The sequence below is a fragment of the Colletes gigas genome, unplaced genomic scaffold, assembly GCF_013123115.1.
Source record: "Colletes gigas isolate AHSC1104 unplaced genomic scaffold, ASM1312311v1 Colletes_gigas_Sc00004, whole genome shotgun sequence".
Classification (NCBI taxonomy): Eukaryota; Metazoa; Arthropoda; class Insecta; order Hymenoptera; family Colletidae; genus Colletes; species Colletes gigas.
In genome coordinates, this window is record NW_025106633.1 from 6,823,413 (window position 1) to 6,847,083 (window position 23,671).

At 40.3% G+C, this 23,671-nt stretch overlaps 2 protein-coding genes and 3 non-coding genes across 8 annotated transcripts in view; 2 read left to right on the forward strand and 3 right to left on the reverse strand.

Moving 5' to 3' along the window:
- The window catches only part of LOC122405482 (E3 ubiquitin-protein ligase RMND5A), a 33,161-nt gene that overhangs the window by 3,447 nt on the left and 6,043 nt on the right, over window positions 1–23,671 (reverse strand). For 2 of the 4 annotated variants that reach the window (XR_006259772.1, XR_006259773.1), the window contains exon 9: window positions 19,002–19,145. The exons of 1 other annotated variant lie outside the window; for it this stretch is intronic. The gene's annotated coding sequence lies outside the window, so the exon portion shown is untranslated. Of the gene's footprint in view, window positions 1–19,001; window positions 19,146–19,666; window positions 19,933–23,671 lie in introns of those variants that run through there. One more of the 4 variants, XR_006259775.1, reaches the window with a different exon arrangement.
- Window positions 862–23,544, forward strand: LOC122405481 (synaptic vesicular amine transporter). The gene is made up of 12 exons (XM_043410270.1): window positions 862–1,081; window positions 16,196–16,351; window positions 18,108–18,350; window positions 18,541–18,697; window positions 19,040–19,182; window positions 19,569–19,751; window positions 19,808–19,909; window positions 20,153–20,327; window positions 20,832–20,883; window positions 21,031–21,214; window positions 22,026–22,159; window positions 22,972–23,544. Exons 2-12 carry the CDS (start codon window positions 16,237–16,239, stop codon window positions 23,038–23,040), a joined length of 1,557 nt encoding a protein of 518 aa, XP_043266205.1. The 5' UTR covers window positions 862–1,081; window positions 16,196–16,236; the 3' UTR covers window positions 23,041–23,544.
- On the reverse strand, window positions 17,699–17,770 carry Trnaa-cgc. Its single transcript has one exon. It is a non-coding gene; the product is annotated as a tRNA-Ala (tRNA).
- Trnak-uuu lies at window positions 20,519–20,591 on the forward strand. Its single transcript has one exon. It is a non-coding gene; the product is annotated as a tRNA-Lys (tRNA).
- On the reverse strand, window positions 21,415–21,485 carry Trnag-gcc. Its single transcript has one exon. It is a non-coding gene; the product is annotated as a tRNA-Gly (tRNA).

Here is a 23,671-nt window from a genome sequence, read left to right on the forward strand (position 1 = left end):
TATACAAAATATCGTGATTAATTTTGCATGGGCTCGATATTTCCAATTTTTGAGGCTATCGGATATTCAAAGTAGCGTCAGAAATTTAGTTAGCAAGCTAATAATGGGGGAGATAAGTTTCTATTGGGTTGATAAAAAATTGATCTTTTCGAGAGAGTTTTTATTTATTAAAATCTCTACCACTTCGAGAAAAGAATATTCAGTGATAAACAAGTCGAAAAGGAGCTCCACGAGCTCAAATAACACGAGCCTCAAGGATGACGAGGAAAGAGTTATTCGAGGGTGAAAACTATCGAATAAAGAAATTAATTTTGCATGTAGCCAATATTTCGAGTTTTTGAGGCAATCGAATATTTTCGATTTCTAAAATCTCTACCACTTCGAGAAAAGAATATTCAGTGAAAAACAAGTCGCGAGGCGGTTCCACGAGTCTCAAAGATGACGAAAAAATATCTATTTGAGGATGAAAACTATCGAATAAACCAACATGAAAAAAAATTAATTTTGCATCGAGCGAGTATTTGGAGTTTTTGAGGCTATCGGATATTCAAAGTAGCGTCGAAATTTAGTTAGCAAGCTAATAATGGGAACGATAAGTCGAGGAGTCGCAGGACCCAGGACGCAGGGATAAAGTTAAAGGGATGGAGGGGAGGGGGGTGGTGTAAGTGGGAACAGAGGGCAGAGAAGAGGGTGAGAAAGGGATCGTCGAAACGTTAAAAGGGGGCGGGGGTTGCGTGGTAGTGGTGGGGGTATCCGGAGGCGCGATGGACCATGCGCTTTCGGTTTGCCCGCGTTGCTCTGGATCTTCGGGAGGATCGAGAAGAGAGGACGGGCGAAGAAACGAGCCGGAGTCGCGGACAACGGACGCGGACGCGGATGGCAGAGAGTGCGACGGCCTCGAGCCGGAAAAATCGGGGTGAGATGCACCCTTACCGCTCTAGTCGCTCTCAATCGGCTGCGGCGCTTCCACCTGGAAGCACGGCTGCTCCTCGTCGTCCAGTTTATCGCATCGTCGGCCACCGATACGACGATTCCCGAACGATCGTCCGTCTACCATCGAGCCTCGTCGCTTCCTGCATAGGTAAGAACGACTTTGTGCTCCCGATTTGTGCGACGACCAGTTATCACCCAATTATTTCATCAACGTGGTACCACTAGACTTTTTTTTCTTTCGCGAAAATTAACCACTCGCGGGGCAATTTATTCGATGGAGGTCTTTAGATTCTTTTGAACGGTGGAAATTGTTTTCTCGATGTCGACGTTTACGGTGAACTGTTTCTGGTTTTGTTTTACGAACTAGGAAGTTGATTGCATTTAAATAACGTTATCCACTTTTCTTCGATCGTAAGACTACGGTGGGATTCGATTTAAAGAGTTTTAGAGAAGGATATAAACAAAGTTCTCGATGGGATTTTCGATATATTTGATTGAGACTACTTTTAATTCAAAAAACAGATATTTTAACATTCGATCGTCTTTATAATCAATTTTGATTTACTATCAGGACGTGTCCATTTTTTGTATACCATTTCGTGGAACTGTATTTAAATTTCGCCGAGTGTGTACGAGTGAAAGTTCCTTGACAACGTTGGAAAAATACAAAGAACATTTTTCTATTCTCGAGATTAATGTTCGAAATAGCCCTTGATATACCAAGATCCAATACACGTTTCTCTTTCAAACTATTCCATAATTGTTGAGAATACCGAGTCTTGCTAGGGGAGAAAATTTTTTGGACTAAAAATTGTACTAAAAATTAATCAAAGAGTTGAAAATTCGAGTAGACTGAAATAGTTATTTTTCCCTGGTAAAAGGTACATTTTTTTAAAATATCCTTGAGTATATTACTGTACCTGAACACCCTAAGAAACGTTACACTATCGGTTTGGGAAAATGAGGATCGAAACATCCCGTTTCGATAAATTCGAAGAAGGGAAAATAGCACACATCGGTTTGCTACGCGATCTCCGATCGATAGATCGTCCCTTTTTCGATCCTCCTGCCGTTTCCCTCGCTTCAGCCCTTTTCTTTCCGGCTCTCGTCACGGGGTACGAAACCTTGCCCTTTCGAGGAGAGATTCCTTTCCGTTGAATTTCCGCCGCGACCGGCTTGTTCGTAATCGAGATTCGTCGGGTTTGAATTCGTGCTCGAGACCGTACCCTCATTTCCGCGTGTCATTCGCAGCTTCTGCCTCGAATCGTCTGGTCCGTCTTTCCCCTGGAGATCGCTCGACCGCCCAACGACCACGTTCTCCTTGTCGAGAACAAACGATGGCTGGAAGAATGGCGGAACGCGATGGTACAAGAAACTTTATTCCGGGGAAACGTTAATTTATCGTTCTGGGGCCTGTGCGTATCGCGATTAGAAAACGAACGGTTCCACCATTTTTCTTCGAGCTTCGACGAGATTCGTGAGAAAGATCTTTACAATTACACCTTTTTTCCTGAGATCTCAACTTGTTATGTAATTCAAAATACACTCGAGTTTGTTCAGCCTTAAGAACAAAGTCAGATATAAGCGTCCACGTACGGAATTTTACAGTAGATTGCAAGAAAAGAGGCAGTATTGTATTTCCAAATATGAGTCACTGTATTTTATTGTGTAATATTCACACTTGGAGGCTATAGAATCCTCATCCAAGCACTGTGTTCGGTTTCTTGCACCCATCTGCGTTAGGGATACTTGCAACAGGATGGATTCAAGTGGTAGACAGTCGTGTAAGGGGTTAGTTTGAGATCCCCAAGTTGTAAAGAATCGAAATCTTGCTCGAGCCTCTATCTTCAGCCTATCAGTGTTCGATTTCTTGCAGCAATCTGCGTTAGGGATACTTGCAACAGGATGGACTCAAGTGGTAGACAGTCGTGTAAGAGCTTAGCTTGAGATCCCCAAGTTGTAAAGAATCAAAATCTTGCTCGAACCTCTATCTTCAGCCTACCACTGTTCGATTTCTTGCACCAATCTGTGACTTGCGATAGGATGGAGTGATCAACAGTCGTGTAAAAGGTTAGCTTGAAGTCTCCCAGTTGTAAAGAATCTTGTTGTAAAGAGTCTTGCTCGAGCCTCTATCCTCATCCAAACACTGTGTTCTGTTTCTTGCATCAATCTGCGTTAGGGATACTTGCAACAGGATGAACTGGTCGACAGTCGTGTAAGAGATTAGCTTGAGGTCCCCAAGTTATAAAGAATCAGTCTTGCTCGAACCTCTATCCTCATCCAAACACTGTGTTCGGTTTCTTGCACCAATCTGCGTTAGGGATACTTGCAACGGGATGGATTCAAGTGGTCAACAGTCGTGTAAAAGGTTAGCTTAAGGTCCCCAAGTTATAAAGAATCAAAGTCTTGCTCGAATCTCTATCCTCAGCCTACTACTATTCAATTTCTTGCACCAATCTGCGTTAGGGATACTTGCAACAGTATGGACTCGAGTTAACAGTGAGTTTGTACAACCAGGTGTTGCTGGAATCTCTTTGGAAGAAATGTGACAGTGAGGACTCGACTGCAAGAAAAGAGGAAGTGGTATATTTGTTTCGTTGGGTCGTCTTTTCTCGCGCGTCCTTTCCCGTTGGCGAAAGGGAGTCTCCGGGTATCAAGCTCGCGACGTTAATAGAGCGATCGGTAACAAGGTTATAAAGCAATCTGCATAACCCTGCCCGGTACTTTGCCCGAGCTACAGGCTTCTCCTGTACCACTGCGAGCGGTCTCGTAATTACCGACTATAATACGATTACCCGATCGCCAGACCCGGTAACCGAGAAGGCTCCTTCTCCTTCGGACCTCTCCCCCTTTTCACCCCACCACCTACCACCTTTACCCGTTTCACCCCTACCATCCTCGTTTCCCACCCCTTACTATTCCCTTTCAGTTTCCATTTTGACAATTCCTTTGTCCGTGGCGAATTAAAAATTCTACTTCCGATCCAATTTGCGATGTTATTTCTCCACGTTGCGATCGTCTTTTCTTTATTTCCAGAGTGGAAATTGGAAATCGTGAATATTTCATTGGATTCATATTTTCATTTCATTTTTAATAACGCGTTGCCACGATCACTCTCGCAAGAGGACCTTATTGTCGTCGAAATTGCAAGTTATGGTATATATCTAGTATCAAAAAACCCTATACATATACAGGATATTAGAAATTTTCAAATTGTTCTGGAAAAATTATTTTAGGTTCCGGGGGTCGCTGACAATCATTTTTGGTGAATATACATACCCCCGAAATCCTGCGCATTTTCGAGAAAAAAATTCGACAAGTTGTGTATTTTTCGACGAAAAAAAAAATTCTAAATCAATCTGCAAAAATTATTTTCAGTTGTGGGGGTCAATTACAATCATTTTTGGTGAATATACATACCCTCGAAATCCTACGCATTTTCGAGAAAAAAATTCGAGTAGGTGGACAAATTCGACAAAATTAAAAAATTCCAAATCATTCTGAAAAAATTATATTCGGTTGTGGGGGTCAATTACAATCATTTTTGGTGAATAGACATACCTTCGAAATCCTACACATTTTCGAGAAAAAAATTCGAGTAGATGGACAAATGCGACAAAATTAAAAAATTCCAAATCATTCTGAAAAAATTATATTCGGTTACGGGGGTCAATTACAATCATTTTTGGTGAACAAACATACCCACGAAATCCTACGCATTTTCGAGAAAAAAATTCGACAAATTGTGAAATTTTTCGACGAAAAAAAAATTTCAAATCGTTCTGAAAAAATTATTTTCGTTTCCGGGGGTCACTTACAATAATATTTGGTGAATAAACATACCCCCAAAATCCTACGCATTTTCGAGAAAAAAATTCACCAAATTGTGAAATTTTTTGATTGAAAAAAAAATTTCAAATCGTTTTGAAAAAATTATTGTTGGTTCCGGGGGTCACTTACAATCATTTTTTGTGAATACACACACCCTCGAAATCCTACGTACTTTCGAGAAAAAAATTCTTTACCGAAAATATCTCGAAAACGAAGCCCCACAGTGAAGAGACCTATTAGGGTTTTTTTAATACTATATATTATAACTTGCTATCGTTTCGTTTAGAAACCAGTTACTTAAACATTCTTCTCTAGATGTTGTTACAAAAATGAATCGTGACTAATATCATTTTGCAACGATCGCCATAGTTGCCAGTGAAACAAGAATCGTAGTATCCGGGAGACGTAGACGAGGCTCGGATACGATCTCGTAAATTCGTTTAAACGGCATCGAAGGGCGTAATTTAGTTTCGCGTTCCTGTTTGTATTGAATCGGCTCGTTTCACGGATGTCGCGCCTCAATTTCCATTCCTCGTGTTCCACGGCGTCGGTGGATCATGGATAGCTAGCGTCGCTTCGAAATTAAGAGGGGACCGTCGTCGTCGCGTCGGTGTCCCTGACGCAATACCGATGCAGGCGGGCGTCGATCGATTTTTACCAGACGATTCGTCTCCCCGGACGACCAAGATTTTTCTCCCTCGAATGGCGTCTTTTCCTCCAGGAGCTATCGAGTTCCCTTCGTCCTCCGCCTCGACGGTCAACTCTTTCGTTTCTTACTAGGGAACCTCGAAACTACGTAATCTGCACAATATACTAACCTAAACATCCCGTAACCTTTGCAACTAACGTTAGAACCACCGACAATTATAGTGTATTCATTTTTAGCAAAGAAATTAATAGATACTCCAAGTATAATGCAATGGAAACAAGTGTTTGTTCGTTCTCTTATAGAAAATTATGGTAAATTTTCCGAAATTCAGTCGAGTAAGTACTTGTAAGTTTTTTACAAGTTTTATCAAAAATTATGAATAACACATAACTTTTAAATATCTGATACAATAGCAACCATGTTTGAATCCTTGCTGTGAAAGCCTCCAAGTGTGCTTTTTATTTTTATTTGTTTTATGCATGAATTTTTAGGGCAAACAGTGTAAATTCTCTCGCAAAGTTATCCTGGTTGGTTTCTCGAATCGTTCTCTGATCGAGCCTCTGCATTATATCCACGCGACTCGAGAGTGTCTCGGATTACTAATGAGTTACCGACGATTAAGTATTCAACTGTTTCTCGATCGCTCTTAACGTTCTCACTCTTCCTCCCAATGTATACATCGCAGTTAAAGTGTCGATTATAACGAACGTGTCCCACTAGGGATTTTAACGAGAGTAGATACCGAATCGTACAATGCTCGATACAACTAGATAGTGTATAAAATCACCAGTGGACTAAGTGTGGATTGGGTCAAAGATTACCCAGACTCTTCAAGTGTTAAAAATTTTATTTCAATGCCTCGACAGTGGATTTAAACTCGTTCTTATTCTATACCCTCGAAATCCTACGCACTTTCGAGAAAAAAATTCGAAAAGCTGTGAAATTTTTCGACAAAATTAAAAAATTCCAAATCGTTCCGGAAAAATTATGGTTAGTTCCGGGGGTCTATTACAATCATTTTTGGTGAATAGACATACCCCCGAAATCCTACCCACTTTTGAGAAAAAAATTCGAGAAGATGTGAAATTTTTCGAAGGAAAAGAAAATTTTCAAATCGTTTTGGAAAAATTATGTTTAGTTCCGGGGATCAATTACAATTATTTTTTGTGAATAGACATACCCCCGAATTCTTGCGCATTTCCGAGAAAAAAATTCGAGAAGATGTGAAATTTTTCGAAGGAAAATAAAATTTTCAAATCGTTTTGGAAAAATTATTTTCCGTTACAGGGATCAATTACAATAATTTTTGGTGAGTAGACATACCCCCGAAATCCTGCACATTTTCGAGAAAAAAATTCGAGAAGGTATGAAATATTTCGACGGAAAAAAAAATTCCAAATCGTTGTGGAAAAAATATTTTCAGCTGCGGGGGTCACTTACAATCATTTTTGGTCATTACACATACTCCCGAAATCCTACGCACTTTCGTGAAAAAAATTCGAGAAGATGTGAAATTTTTCGAAGGAAAAGGAAATTTACAAATAGTTTTGGAAAAATTATGTTTAGTTCCGGGGGTCAATTACAATCATTTTTGGTCATTACACATACCCCTGAAATTCTACGCCCTTTCGAGAAAAAAATTCATAACTGGCGGAACTTTAAACTTTAATAACTTTTTAACGAAATCTCAGTCGAGAAATTAATATTCTTGATTTTCGACTTGTTTTGGCCCCTAGAATTCCTTATTAAAATTTTTCCCTTCGTTGACCGAACACCCTGTATATTGAAATAATTAAGTGTCTTAAGAATTAATAGTTTTCTATTGTAAAAAGCCTCGTTTATTTTTAATGAAATTATTATTGCCGCGGTTACTAATAAATACTTGACCCACTGTGCATCGGCCTATCTCGCGGATACGATGGCTCCAGAGTCTCTGTAACGATTTACATCGCCAGTCTTTGTCGTCACGTGTCCGCGCGACGGAATATTTGCGTCGCGTTGTGCCAGTGCGAAGATAATCTGTCGCGAGAACCTGCCACGGAATACGAACATACGGAAAAGAGTGCCTTTCATCTAGGTCAGTGCTTTCCAAACTAAGGGTTGCGCCCCTGAGGGGTGGTTTAATGAAACCAGTCGAAACGATTTCATGTTTAACTAAAATAATCAGAATTTCCTCTCCATAAATCTTTTGCACAGAAAAATTCTCAATTTTCTAAAAAAAGAGGAGAGGTATTCGATTCTAGAAGGGTGTTTTTCACATTTTTATATTCACTAAATATTCCTAAAACAAATCTATACTTTCTCGTGGCCATTTCTTGTGTAAACAAATTCAAACAAAATTAAATCGTATTTTAAAAATTATTTGGAATTAAATCCTACATCGAAGGGTTAATTGTGAAAAGATTCTATATTTCTATTAATATTATCCACGAAATTGACTATTCTCTTATATTCACTAAGTATTCGTAAAGCAAATCTATTCTTTCTTGTATAAACAAATTCAAACAAAATTATATCGTATTTTAAAAATTATTTGGAATTGAATCCTACATCGAAGGGTTAATTGTGAAAAGATTCTGAATTTCTATTAATATTATCTACGAAGCTGATTGTTCCATTGATTGGGAAATCAGTGAAACATAAATAGCCGTAACATTTAGGTACAAATATTTATTTACAATCGTAGCCGTTACGTTCCACGTATTTATATCGACATGGTTGGATCTATAAATGGCTTATAAGAAGTCTGAAAACCATTGATCGGTGATCTATGGGCAGCGAGGGTAAAGAGGGGCAGCGATTATCGTAAATCGTTGGCGAATCGTTTACTCTCGACGGGACAACGGAAACGACCAGCCAGCGAATCGATCGCTCGCCGTCTAATCGTTTCCTTTTGTCGGCCAACTTGTTGAGGCGCGAAGCAACAGTTTGCCTTTTAAACGTGTCTTTTTTTCCACGCCCGGGCTCCGACTGACTTTTGCCCTCCTCCATTCACGCTCTGTCGCTTTCAATCTTGCTTATTCTCGTACTCGTCGGTGTCGAATCGTACGGTTCGTTTGCAAACCGACGTCCACGCAAATCCAGTTTCATATTTAACGCTACAGCTACCGGAAATGGTCGAAACAATTGCATACATTCCGATAAAAATTGTAAAAAGTCGCTCGACTGGATTTTAAATCGACCGTAGTTTTCTATAAGAGAATTAATAAACATTTATTCGAGTTCTATTAATTTCTATTTATCTATTAATTTATTCGAGTTCTATTAATTTCTATTTATCTATTAATTTATTCGAGTTCTATTAATTTCTATTTATCTATTAATTTCTTTGGTACATTACATTATTTGATCGTACAGCTTAAGAATTACGTCGACGACCACAAAATGAAAATAATTTCTATTAATTTCTACTATTTTACCAGGAATTTATTTATCATCGTTCCCCACTTTTCTCTGGTGCACTTATTCCCACCGAAATTCGCGTTCTTTGCAATGCCACGATTTCAGCTTACGATCAATAATCCTCCCCTTTATAATATCCAATTAGAGAAGCTAAATTCTACAGCGATGAAAATCCTCTTTTCCAGCTAAGTGGTGCATGTGCCCCACGGCACGATATTACTTACCGTTCGCGCTTAGGATTAAACTGAAATATTATCTGTTAAAGACATCGACCTGGGACTTACTGTTCATTAATTTTAAGACTCCAATCTGTCGATTTACCGAAAAATAAATTTCTTTTAAATCAATTCCGTTTATCTTTGTACACGTCAGCAAGAAATTATAGCAATTAACAGTATCGAGCATCGAAATAACAAAAGTTCATAGAAACCTTCCGGAAAAAAACGTAAAAGTTTCGTTTGAAATCGCGTGCAGTTTCCACGAGGCGAGAAGCTCCTATTTTCATGGTGTTAATGGCGTTGATCGACACGAGCGCGCCCTATGAGTCGATGCCTACACTTTAGTTTAGTTATAGGTTAGCAATATACTATTATTTTTCTACCTATTGTTCACGCACTTGATTTGCATATATTTACACTGTTAAATTAATTCCGTTTATCTTTGTACACGTCAGCAAGAAAGTATTGCAATCAACAGTACCGAGCAATTAACAAAAGTTCATAAATACCTTCCTGAAAAAACCGTGAAAGTTTCGTTTGAAATCGTGTGTAGTTTCCACGAGGCGAGAAGCTCCTATTTTCCATGGTGTTAATGGCGTTGATCGACACGAGCGCGCTCTATGAGTCGATGCCTACACTTTGGTTTAATTACAGGTTAGGTTCCGAACCTAGATATCGAAGAGTATAAACTTTGTTAATAATACACGGTTATTGTTCACGCATTTGATTCGTACATGTTTACAATGTTCAATAAACTAATATTCTAAACGTAAATATTACTGATGAAGGTAAACTAGTGGCGGACGTGGAACGATCGGTTGCTTGTACCTTAGCTGTTAGTTCCTCGGCTGTAAACACACCCGTAAACGGCACAACTGTTGCGTGGGACGAGCTGTAGACGACGTGGAAAGTTTTGAAAAGGTGCGAAATCTAGTTAGCGTTCCAGCCCGACGCACCGGGCAAAGCCGAGCACGCTCGAGAGATCTGACGCGACTAATCGCGTAAATCCACGGAGGGGGCCCCCACGGGTTGTGAACCGCGTTAAAGTTTCGATCTCTCAAAGATACGATTAACCTATTCACTAGACGGAACCGTACCCGTTCCGGCTGTTCGGTCTCAGTGGCGCTAATTGCTTCCCAAAGTTCGAACTAACTTCGAGACTTGTCGAGAATCCGATCTCGCCGGATACTCCTCTGAACGGTTTTCGCGCGCTGTAACCGTATTAAAACCATTCTTACCGGTGATTTACCAACGTCTTGTGCCTCGTGTCCGTTCCACGTGAAAGTTACGATTCGCGAACACTACGTCGCGTTTTTGCAAGGTTAACAAACCGAATCGCGGACGCGAGATGTCGCCAGCGTCGAAACGTTAAATCGTCTACGACTCGTTTTGCATTCGATAACCTTAATCTTCGTTTAACGATTGTTACGGATTAAATGCAGCTAAATATACCCGACATAACATGTATTACAGTAACCAGTTAACGATATCTGATTTTCGAGGCGTAAAACTTACTTGTTACTTGCAACGATCGGTTATTTCGTTCGTATTCGAATGGAAAGGGTTCCGTAAATTTTCCAAGCCTCTTTCCCTCCAAAGTTAGGGGGCACGTGCCGTCGCGAGGGTCGACTCGGTTTTCGACGAACGGAAAGGATTGTCTGTAACCGGAGGTGACTCGAGTCGAGAGCAGGGAAACGCCACGATTCTAAGATAAATCGAGCGGGTTGACGGTGGACACGATTTTTCTATTAGCTCGACTCACACCCCCTCCCTACTTCGGTCACCAGTATCTGGGATATAATCGCGGTTGGTACGAGCGTAACGGGGAAAATGGGCGTGGGAGGGCGCTGCCGGGGATAAAAAAAACGAGGAGGGTGGAAACGCGTACGTACACGTCCATCGAATCGGGATAACGAGGTCGGATGAGTTGCTGGATTCGCAGTCACTTCATCAACGCGGAGCCAGCTAAACTGTCAATCGCAAAACCACTACCGTGTCAAACCCTTTCGACAGCACCGACGATCCCTCGATAACGCACTCGAGCCACATCGATTCCAGGCATTCGTACAACCCCCCTCATCCTCCATCGCGACTTATCGAAAATTCACCACGGCGTTCAAGCACGATCGACGATTTCATGGTCCGTGGGACCTTATCGAGCACGAACTTAGGGACAGATTTATTCATTGATAATTTTAAACCATCTATTTTTATACAATCGTTCCCGTCTCACCCTTGTTTTCGTTGGAAAACTCTGTACGCTGTATAAAATTCAACAGTACTGTTTCTTCTCTTTTTAACGATGGACTTAATATGGCGTCAACAGCTAGGTTATCGAGCAGAAAAATGCGTTAAAATTCTATTTAATTTACGCAAACTTTTTGGCTGATAGACATTTTTAAATACACCAAGACGAAATAAAATTAGAATACCGATAGTTAGCTATCGACTGTAGGAAAATACGAGTTCGAGGGAGGATCGTATCGAAATAAATTGTAGGAGCCGGAACGAGTTTTATTGCTTTGGTGGTTTCTCTTTCGACGATTCCCTGCGGTCGATGGAGAAAAAATGTAGTCGCGAAAATTGAATTCTCGGGGCGAACGAGCGTAGAAGTAGCCGCGGCGACAGGGTATAAGGAAGGATCGCGATAGAAGGCAATAGGAGCAGGTAAAGGGACTTTTCTCGTGGCAGATAAACGGAACTGCTCGCGGTCATTCTTCGTCGTAATTACCGAACAGATAAGAGAATGAAACATGACGGAAGGAGCAAAAAGCAAAGTAACGGGGAGCCGACGAGTGGCAAGAGAAAAATCTTCTCCGGTCTTTTCCGAGAATAATGCACGCACCCGAGGGACCGACCCGGCTTTCAGGAAAATGCTGATTGCTTCCCACTCCGCGCACTTGCCGATTCTCTTATTCCCTCCCACTTCTCCCGGCCGCCTTATCAATCTCAACCATAACTTCGATCTTTGAGTTACCACGATTCTACGATATTAAAAATAAACTTGTTTACAAAAGAAAAATTGTTTACTTTGCGTCCACCCAAATATTAACTACTTTACCGACCGATAGACGGTTGATCGACTTCTTTACCGACAACGCTTACCGACCGATAGCGGTTGATTAATCGACTATCGGTCGGTAAAGTGTTAAACGTAGTTTTATATTTTCTTGTGCAAACTTGTGTACGAAAGAAGTCCAATATTAACCCATTCGCTGCCAAGACTAGTATACTCGTCCTACTTTCAATATGTTATAACATACAGGCTTTTGAATAAGCAAATTTTTTGTGCCCACAAACATAAATATACAATAAAATACTTGTAAAAATCTTGAAAAAAATACTACAAATAAAATTAATTACAAAAATTATAGATCAATTATTATTTAAAGAGAATGATTTTTTATGATTTTTCCCAGGGTTGATGGAACACCCCTTATGCAAAAAAATGGTGAAATTGTAATTTAAGTTGCTGTTTGACGAGTGGAGGACTAACGTTTGTTTCTAAATAGAAATATTGTCCGGGTTTTGAGGACGTGTTCCAAAGTCTAACGTTCTCCAGCTCGCAGGAGAGGAAGGTGGGTGTACTCGCGCGTAGAATCGCACCCCACAAGGGATAGCCGAAGGTTGGATAAGCGGACGAGTGGTTAGACGGATGAACTGGCGGGCAGAGTGATGGAGGGGTGTGCACGGTACAGTTGGGCTAGCAAGACCAAAGTCAAAGGTGACTTATCTTGCTAAACCAACCCCCGCGGGAGCATTATTCTCGGGGCGCGCAAACATCACGTGAAATATTGGAAATATCTGCCTTGCCAAATATAATCTTTACGATGGACTTTCGTCGAATCGACAAATTTACTCTCCGCTGGACCACTCGGGTGGCTAAAAATTCACCGAACGTCTGCGCAGAAATTTCGATAAAATGAACACCCTTCCATTCACCTCCGTGGATTTAACCTTATCCGAGCAAACTTTATCGAAATACAGTTTTTCGACATACGATTTATGTCCACATCAGTTTTCCAAACCTTCGCTATTTAATTTTGTTTAAATTGGAATGGGTCACGGAAATTACTAGATTTGTTTTACGAATGCCTCGTGAATGTAAAAAAATCTGTTGAACAAAATAAAAATAAATAAAACATTTTAATATATGAGACTCGACAACGAGTAAGTAGCAAGAGGTTTAATAAATCGAACTGGAATTTTTTGAAAACTGAGACTCCAAATGCTTTTAGAATTTTACTCGGATTCTGTAAACGATATATTACAGTATTCTGGGGCCTTCTTCTTGCAAACTGACGAGGTGGCGTCCTCGGGGCTTTCGTGACCCGGCGAAAATTCTCGAAAAATATCACGGCTCGAGTCGTATCCAGAGTTCTTGGTAGGTTTCGTAAAAATCGAGAAAGCGCTTCTTAATAAGCTGGCGAAAGAGGAGGCCAGGGGGGCGGGGGCGAATCGTTGTCGAGCGTCGCTTCCGACAGCCTTAATGGTTTCCTATTCACGGGGAGCGTGCGAAAATTAGCCGCGCTAAAAGCATCGGGTAATCGAGTTATTACGAATAAAAGAGAAGCGGTGAGGGTATGGGCTGCGGAATGGTCGCGCGAGAGACCATGGCAGATACCATTAAAAGCGCCTAATTAATGCCGTTAATTCTATAGCCCCGTGCATCGAACGATACGCCCTCGAAACGTCGATGATCGCTCGTCGAACGATACACACCACTTCCGCTCCCGATTTTTCTTCATACTGTAGGAAAGTTGGGCATTTTTACTCGAAAAACACCTTTCTATAAATATTGCATGATATTTATTTAACCCTCGAGACCTTATGGACGACGAGAATCCAGTTTAGGGGGCACATTTTTACATCCTTTTAAGTAGATTCCCTATTTGTTTAACCGCCAGTTTGAATTAATAAACAATCTGCTCATTTGGATGTTCTAATATTTTTTAACACAGCCTCTCGGATGTTTCAAAGCAAAATAATTTTTCCAAGACGATTTGAAATTTTTTTTTTCCGTCGAAAAATTTCACACCTCGAATTTTTTTCTCGAAAGTGGGTAGGATTTCGAGGGTATGTGTATTCATAAAAAATTATTGCAATTAACCCCCGCAACCGAAAATAATTTTTTTGGAAGGGTTTGAAAAATTTTATTTTCATCGAAAAATTTAGGCATCTGTTGAATTTTTTTCTCGAAACTGCGTAGGATTTCGAGGGTATGTCTATTCACCAAAAATAATTATAATTGACTCCCACAACTAAAAATATTTTTTCCAGAACGATTTGAAATATTTTAATTTTGTCGAAAAATTTCACCACCTTCTTGAATTTTTTTCTCGAAACTGGATAGGATTACTGAGATATGTGTAATGACCAAAAATGATTATAATTGACCCCTACAGCCGAAAATAATTTTTCCAGAACGATTTGAAATTTTTGAATTTAATTGTTAATAACTTTTTAACGAAGCCTCTACCAACTAATTGGTATTCTTGATTTTCGTCTTATTTTGGCCTCTAGAATCTACCATTAAAATTTTTTCGAGGGGTGGCCGAACACCCTATCTAGAAATGGAAAGTCGAACGCTTGTGAGAGAGACAAGAGCGTAGCCCTCTGGTGGCGACTCCTAGAAGTAACGCTACACACCCTTTTAAACGCGTATAGACTCGAACCCGCAACCAACACGAGTAGATATTTATTTAACGTAACCAGCTTGAATTAGTAGACGCAATCTACCAATCCACGTGACCTAATATTTTTCAACGCAGTCTCTCCGACGCTCCAAAGCAAGAATCGCGGATGATTGCGTCTTATGGTCGTGATTCCAGCTCGCGGGATGGAAAGATCGTCCTCCATCTCGACGAACAAAGACGAAAAGTGGTCGAATATGTCCGGAAGTTCGATTCCGCGTATCGCCGCGACGGGATCGAAATGGCGGCGTTTCTTCGCAAGGTCGAGGAAAGACATTCCTTCGATCCCTTTTAAGGGCTGAAACGTGATCGAGACGCAGCGGAGAAATCGACGGGATCGTCTTTGGGGACGAACCAGGTCGCTTTAATTAAAATAGTCCTCGAGATTTCTCGCGCGAGCGACGCAAACGTCGCGTCCGGGGCACAATACACCCAATCCCCACTGTCCATTTTACTCCGATCGGTTTCCACCCTCGTCCCCTCCCCCTCTTTCTTGAGATCGATAAGGAATCTACACCTTATTAAATAAAATTTTATCTTAAATCAAATGCAACGGTTTGCGGTTGAATAATAAATATATAACGCTAGGTTTACGAAACACTTCAGTTAAACGGGTTCCGTTCTTAAAATTGGAGAACTCGTAAACACTGTTCCTTAGCAATTTCTATTGAATTTAATTGATTCGAGGACAATGGATTGATGCTTGGATAATAAACAGGTTACGAAACACTTCAGTTAAACGGGTTCCGTTCTTAAAGGTGGAGAATTCGTAAACATTGCTTCTTAGCAATTTCTGTTGAACTTAATTGATTCGAGAACAATGGATTGATACTTGAATAATAAGCAGGTTACGAAACACTTCAGTTAAACGGGTTCCGTTCTTAAAGTTGGAGAACTCGTAAACACTGTTCCTTAGCAATTTCTGTTGAACTTAATTGATTCGAGAGCAATGAATTGATACTTGGATAATATTCAGGTAGGTTTACGAAACACTTCAGTTAAACGGGTTCCGTTCTTAAAGTTGGAGAACTCGTAAACACTGTTCCTTAGCAATTTCTGTTGAACTTAATTGATTCGAGAGCAATGAATTGATACTTGGATAATATTCAGGTAGGTTTACGAAACACTTCAGTTAAACGGGTTCCGTTCTTAAAGTTGGAGAACTCGTAAACACTGTTCCTTAGCAATTTCTGTTGAATTTAATTGATTCGAGAGCAATGGATTGATGCTTGGATAATAAGCAGATTCATTGGTACACGTCTTGCTGCTTTGAAAAACGATATTTGTTTAATCTGACGGTTTAAGGGATGACAATATTTATTTTCCTTCAAATCATACGTTAGATACAACATTTTTATATAGCTCGTTAGAAACAAGTCTAATAAAGAAAACTGATGATTCTCAAACGACCCGAAAAATATGAACGTTAAGAGGTTAATAACGATCTGTCGTTGGATCTCCCGTTGCAGGTTAGTCGACGAAAAGGGAATCGAGGAAGCAGAGAGCGAGAATGGGTGGCGGAGAATGGAGCAGTTGGCTGCAAGGATGTCGGGAATCGCGGAGGCTGGTTCTCGTGATCGTCGCCATTGCTCTGCTCTTAGACAATATGCTTTTAACTACGGTCGGTAAGTAGAACGCTGTACGCGTGGGAACGTCTTTAGCCTACATTTCGTAATAATAGATTTAGCGAGAATGTTCGCCTCTTCCTATCGGTCTTAAAATTCTCTTATAGAACGTTCTATAAAAAAATGTAATAAATACATTCTATAAGAAATTTAAAAAAATCTAAAACCAGGAATATTCATTTCCAATAATGGAAAAAAAAAAAATTTTTCGAAAACCCTTTTGAAGCTAATAAATATTTTACATGGAAGGGACAGAATATTCGAATGATCGAAAGAATTTCAGAGTTGGGGGGCATGGTGGGTGGTGGTAGGGCTGCACCCCTTTAACCCTAACCACTTGCAACGGCAATCAAATTTCTGATCGGGACTCCCCGGACCGTAAGGAACGCGTTCGCGATGCTAAAAGGAAGCTCGTGGAAAAAGCTAGTGGCAACCTGGGAGGGGGTGTTGGTCACTCGTATTTTCCAGCTTTTAACTTTTCCCTCTCGGCGGGAGTGTTCAGGGCGTGCTTTGATTTCTTTTACCGTTGCGGCGGTATGTTTAATTCACGAGGCACGCGTTACAGCCGGTCCCTCTGGAAACGTCGGGAGCACAATATACGCGAGGGGACGTCCAACGCGTTCACGGCAATCCAGATAAGTGGTCATACATTTATGGAGCGTATACGAAACAGCTACTCCTTATGCGCGCTAACGAATCATGAGATGCGCTCGAGACCGTTCAAACGATCCGGGATCTTCGTTTCCCATTTACACGCGACGTCCACTTTCCCTCGAACCTGTTCTTCTACGATTTTGTCATCTTTTATTAAATAACAGTTTTCGATTTTACTTTGACCCCATTTTCATCCATGAAAGCTGTTTATCTCAAAATCAATCCTGACTTTTAAAACAAAGTTGATATTTAAAAAAGAAAACTTATTTGAAATTCAAGCATATACATATTACTTTCAAAGTCCAAATAAACACTTCCAATTAAACGTTTTTATAAATTAAATATACAGAGTAAAAAAGAATTTATACGTGTAACTATTAGTATAATTTTTAAATAGATTTGCTTAGAAACTTTGCATTTTCACATTTTTTTATCGTGATATAAAATAAACATTTGTCCATCTGCAATAAATAAGACGCGAACACGTTGCATTTAGTTTCGTCGAACTTTAATTTCCCTGATCGAAACGAAGGTTCGTGGGAATATCGAGGCGCCGCGAGCGCGCGCTCTAAATATATATGCAAGCGACAGCTGCAAAAAAAAAAACATTTTCGTTTCTCTGAAAATAATAGCTCCGCGTCGAGCCAGCGGACGGCGAAAGAAAATCGAGAAAAAAAAAAATTGATCTCGGTTTGGAGGTGCTGGGATTTGAACCCAGGACTTTCAGCATGCGAAGCAGACACTCTACCACTGAGTTACACCCCCACGGTGAAATCAGAGCTTGCAAAGTAGCTACTTCACCTATCACCGACCTACGTGTTTCCTATCGATCTAATAACAATTAAAGCGTATTTGCATATTTTATTTAAACTCGTAGAATAATGAATTTAAAATAACGAATATTACAATTAATTCTGTAAAGAAGAAAAGAAAAAGAACATTGAATTTATAGGAACAATAATCATGATAATTAAGTTCATTAATAAAAAATATAGAATAATAAATTTAAAATAAGGAATATTACAATTAATTCTGTAAAGAAAAAGAAAGAGAGAATAATGGTAAAAAAAAAGGAGATTCGTTTAAATCGTTTTCGTTGCAGTGCCCATTATACCGGAATTTCTATATGACATCAAGCATCCTAACTCGACCCTGAGCCAGCATCTCGAATCTAGTGGCTCTGGAAGAACGACCGCTGCTCAGCTGGCTACCACGATCAAACCTGCGATCACTACATCCGGTAGCCTAACCACCACACCGAAATGTCCTTGCGCCCCGAACAGATCGAACGATGCTCAGCTGGAATTTCTATACCCAAGCACCCTGTCCACTATCGACCTTCCCGGTAAGAGATTCAATTATTGAATTATTCTGCAAACCACAGAAGTACCACAGTATAGTGATTAACCCACTGCAAACGCCCTTCGTAAACGATCGATGATTCAGAGTCTTTCGACTTGACAATTTTTTTATCAGCCTGCAGTTTCGAAATCCTTTACCAACGAAGCCCCTTCGCGTTTGTTTCTACAATTTAGAGAACTCGGGTGACAACGGTAGTTTAGCGGAGATGAAGGAGAAGGAGCAGAGACATCGCGAGTTGTTGGAGGAGACGGTGGCGGTTGGGATAATGTTCGCTTCGAAGGCTTTCGTGCAGCTCTTGGCCAATCCCATCGTTGGCCCTCTAACCCACAAGTAAGTACTCTATTATAGCTAGAAAAAAGACCCTGTGAAGTGCATTCTTAACACATTACCGACCGATAGCCTATTAATCGACTTTTTTACCGGCCAACACTTACCGACCGATAGCGTATTAATAAACTTTTTTACCGACCAACGCTTACCGACCGATAGCCGATTAATCAACCGCTACCGGTCGGTAAAGTGTTAACCCCTACCCTTACGATTTAATTTCCAACTGTGAATGCCAAAAGCGACACCAAGGTTTGGCCTCTGAGACGTAATTGTAAGCTAAGGGGTTGATGAGAATATTTATTACCGTTGTTGTTCGATCGATCGTCGCGTTTGTTCTCTCAGAATCGGCTACAGCATCCCCATGTTCACCGGATTCATCATCATGTTCCTCTCCACGCTGATATTCGCGTTCGGGCGAAGTTATGGGATTCTTTTCCTGGCGAGGGCCCTGCAAGGCATTGGGTCATCATGCTCGAGCGTGTCAGGTAAATTCCCTGACTAAAATCTGCACTAAAATCTTTTTAATTAGTAATATAGATATAATAAAGCCTCATCCATTAGTAGAAATGTGTATTTGTGTGCATAGCGAAAAATGTGGATCTACGATGGGCCAGAGAGTGCTTGCCCACCTACTACTAGCGCCACCAGCGGGAAAACAATGAAACTCGACTACTACACCTGCGCAGAACAGCTCCTGCGCAGGTTTAGCAGTTGTGTTTCACTATTTTCCCGCTGGCGACGCTAGCAGTAGGGGAAGAACTGTTCTTTTGGTCCATTTAACTACGATCTAATTAAAATTTAACGTACTATTGAAACTGAACAGATGCAAACTGAAAAACTGAATGTAATAATAGAGATGTATTATTTGCAGGTATGGGTATGTTGGCCGAGAGATATCAAGACGATAAAGAACGGGGAAACGCAATGGGCATCGCGCTGGGTGGTTTGGCCCTCGGGGTTCTGATTGGGCCACCATTTGGTGGGGTTATGTACGAATTCGTGGGAAAATCGGCTCCGTTTCTGATACTATCGGCATTGGCTCTTGGCGACGGAAGTAAGTAGCCATTAACACCCTAAAAATCCTACTCTAACAGAGAGAAAATGTTTCAGTTCTACAACTTCTGGTGCTTCAACCGTCCGTCATTTACACCGAGGCGGATCCGCCATCTTTAAAGGCACTGGTCACCGATCCCTACATCGTGCTGGCCGCTGGTGCGTCAAAATGGGCAAAATTCCTATTCAAATAACAAATAACAATTTTAGATTTTCTCGTTAAAATTGTAACTTTTTTTATGAGTATGTGACCCTAAAATTTTTATCCGTCAGTCGCGAATATAATGCCCAACTCTGCCGGGAACTTAAAAAAAAAAAGACAAAAGACTGTTGATTCGTTGCTTGTTAAATGAGAATAAAATAATTATTGTTTTAAAAAACTAATGGAAATTCGTCGCTCAGGCGCTATTACGTTCGCCAACATGGGTATCGCTATGCTCGAGCCTAGTCTTCCGATTTGGATGATGGACACGATGGGTGCGAGCAGATGGAAACAGGGTGCCACGTTTTTGCCAGCGAGCATCAGTTATCTGATCGGTACCAATCTTTTTGGACCCCTTGGGCACAGAATGGGCAGGTCAGCAAATAATCGAACGATTTTGATAACGTCTCGTTTAAAAAAAAGATTCCATATTTTTTTTTTATCATTCACACCGAAAATGTTCGCTAATTTCTATCATTTAAAAAACTTTTCTCTAGATGAATTAATAAGATTGCTCATTGTACCGCTGTAATAGCTAACAAGCCATTACCAGCGTCACTTTCATCGCCTGGATAGCTCAGTCGGTAGAGCATCAGACTTTTAATCTGAGGGTCCAGGGTTCGAGTCCCTGTTCGGGCGTTAATTTTTTTTTTTCCTTTCAACGCGTTTTTCTCCACATTATTTCACATGTATACAAAATGATATTTTTTATATTACGAAAAGTGAAAATTAAAATCGATTAAAATTTATACAAGTAATATTTATTTTTAACGCGTTGACTCTAATGTCAGTTTTTCTAGGGATGTCCTCGACAATTGGTAAAATAGAAATATTCAAGCCACGATTTTCGATTTATTTAATATTATTTTTATGTTGCAGATGGTTAGCCTCCCTGATCGGGCTTGTCGTCATTGGCATTTGTTTGATGTGTGTAAGTATTCGCGAACGTGATGTTCGTCTCGTATACAAAACTTCGAACAATAAATAAAATATAAACAATTCTATTCGAAAATAATTCTGCCCATTTTTGCTCCCATTCTTTCCACCTTCGTACAATACGACCATTCTGTGCCCACAGATACCGTTAGCCAGGAGTATCGATCACTTGATAGTGCCTAACGCAGGTTTGGGATTCGCTATAGGCATGGTGGACAGTTCCATGATGCCCGAATTAGGGTACCTGGTGGACATAAGGCACAGCGCCGTTTACGGAAGCGTTTACGCTATAGGCGACGTTGCGTTCTGTTTAGGTTTCGCTATCGGTACGTATTCAACAATACTTACCCCCCCACTTACTAATTTCATTTATTTATCTAATTATCGGTGCCCTCTTCTCTGAAAACAATTACATTTTACATGCTAAAAGATCACCGAGAATTGTATAAAACCGGTGTCCATCGTAGAGGAATTTATAGACGCGAAAAGATTTAAAAAATTTCATTTCAAAGGGAAAAAAAGAAATTGCATCGGCCGGGAATCGAACCCGGGCCGCCCGCGTGGCAGGCGAGCATTCTACCACTGAACCACCGATGCTTCTTGCAAGTAGAAGTGAACAGACTTGAGCTCGACCTGCTTGAATATCGTTACATTCAAATTTTAAATAATATTATCATCCGTTCGCGTAAAAATGAATAAAATATAGTGTTATTCGTCTTCGTTATTAAATCAGAAAATCATTCAAATGCATTTATCCCTGATTTAAACGCAAAGGGACACAGTATATTTACCCCCATTTTATTCTCATGTTTAACGAATATACAACTAGGGTAAAAGACCCAATTACTGTCGCTGTAAGCTATTTTATTTACAATACCAAATAAATCCTAAAATGTTGTACATGAAAAAATCTAACCTATAAATGGAAAAACTTAACCCAGACCTAACACCAAATTGTACATCTGTACAATGTTCTATCAACAACAGAAAAGTAACAGATAAAAAGAACACATGCTTTTAATAAATAAACAGTAAATGCAATTAAGTCGTAGTTGATCGTTCGAATGAGATTAATTGAGTCTTTTACTCGTTTTCTCGAACTGTTTACGGTTCGATAAAAATCTATCGATTCTTCAGGTCCTGCATTGAGCGGTACATTGGTCAACACTATTGGCTTCGAATGGATGTTATTTGGAATCGCTATTCTGAACTTTATTTACGCTCCGCTGATGTACTTCTTGAGAGCACCGCCCACGAAGGAAGAAAAGAAGGTAATTCATTCGAGGTATACGAGTTGACCTTTCACCGTATGGACTTTCGTGACCCAATCTGACTGCCATACCGACCTCACAATTCGGAGGTGATTTTAGCGACCTCTTGGATGGCGGTCAGTTGAGAAACTATTCACTGAATTAGCATTTACGGGCATCAAAAAACGCAATTTCCAAACGACCATAACACCTACAATAGTGAATATATTTCAATAAAACTTTTTTCCGAAGTAGAGCCCATGGGTACCTACAAAAAAGTATTAGACAATTTTTCTGTAGGGCGTCAAACAAAATTACTAAAAATAAAAAATGAATTTTTAAGAAAAATCGACAAGGGGTAGGTGCCTAAATTTTTCGGCGAAATTGAAAAGTTTCAAATCATTTTGGAAAAATTATTTTTGGTTGCGGGGGTCAATTACAATCATTTTTGGTGAATAGACATACCCCCGAAATCCTACGCAGTTTCGAGAAAAAAATTCGGATAAGAACCCTAATTTTTCGGGGAAAACAAAAAATTTCAAATCACTCTGGAAAAATTAATTTCGATTGCAGGGGCAATTACAATCATTTTTTATCATTACACATACCCTCGAAATCCTACGCACTTTCGAGAAAAAAATTCTCTCGTGTTCATTTGTGTAAGTTGTTGGTAATGTTGCGAGTGACACGAAAATGGTAATAAAAATGATAATAAAAATGGGCCGAAAAAATACATTAGGTGAGAGGTCTACTCTATAGCTCGTCTATGGTTCGATGAAAGCGCGAAACGTCGGTAAGGTTAACGCGCGTGATTACCATTGGTTGCGTTTCAGTCGTTGATAATCGGCGAGAAATCGTCTGTGCGCTACGTTACGTACCAGAACGAGGAAGAGGAACAGTAAAGGAAACCGCCCCCGCTTCCCGACCATCAGTTTTCCCTACTTGGCAATCTCAACACGATGGAACAACGAGTTAAATATAATTAGCAATCTCCCACGCACCCTGTGTCACGACACGTTGTTTATAGGTTATCCGTACTTGTTTCCGTTGTTATTAGCGAAACCGTAAGGCGATAAATCTCCGTGTTCGTTAACATTATTATATCGCGAGATATCGAACGCTCGACGAACACTAGACGTCGGCACGAACAGATGAAACGATCACGTGACTTTTTCTTTATCCTCGACGGTCGAATTACGCATTAGCAAACGTGATGTGCGAAATGCCGCGTAAAATTTCATCGACCATTGAAAACGTTCGAGCGGTAACGCCGAACGATAATAAAGTTTTCTTTAGCTAATGGAAATTGTACATATGTACGTGTAGCGGTAGATCGAAAGAATAAGTGTGTGCGTTCAACAGTCGTACGCGTCGACAAAATGTTATCGAGTAAGTGCATATTGGTATACGCAGCTTCTAACACCGTGCTCGGTCGGTATCCATTCGTTGTAGTTCGTGTACGCTTGCGAACCGTAAGCCGTGTAAAATATTCGGCCGTTCGCGACGAGAATTCTCTCAAAATTATGATCGTCG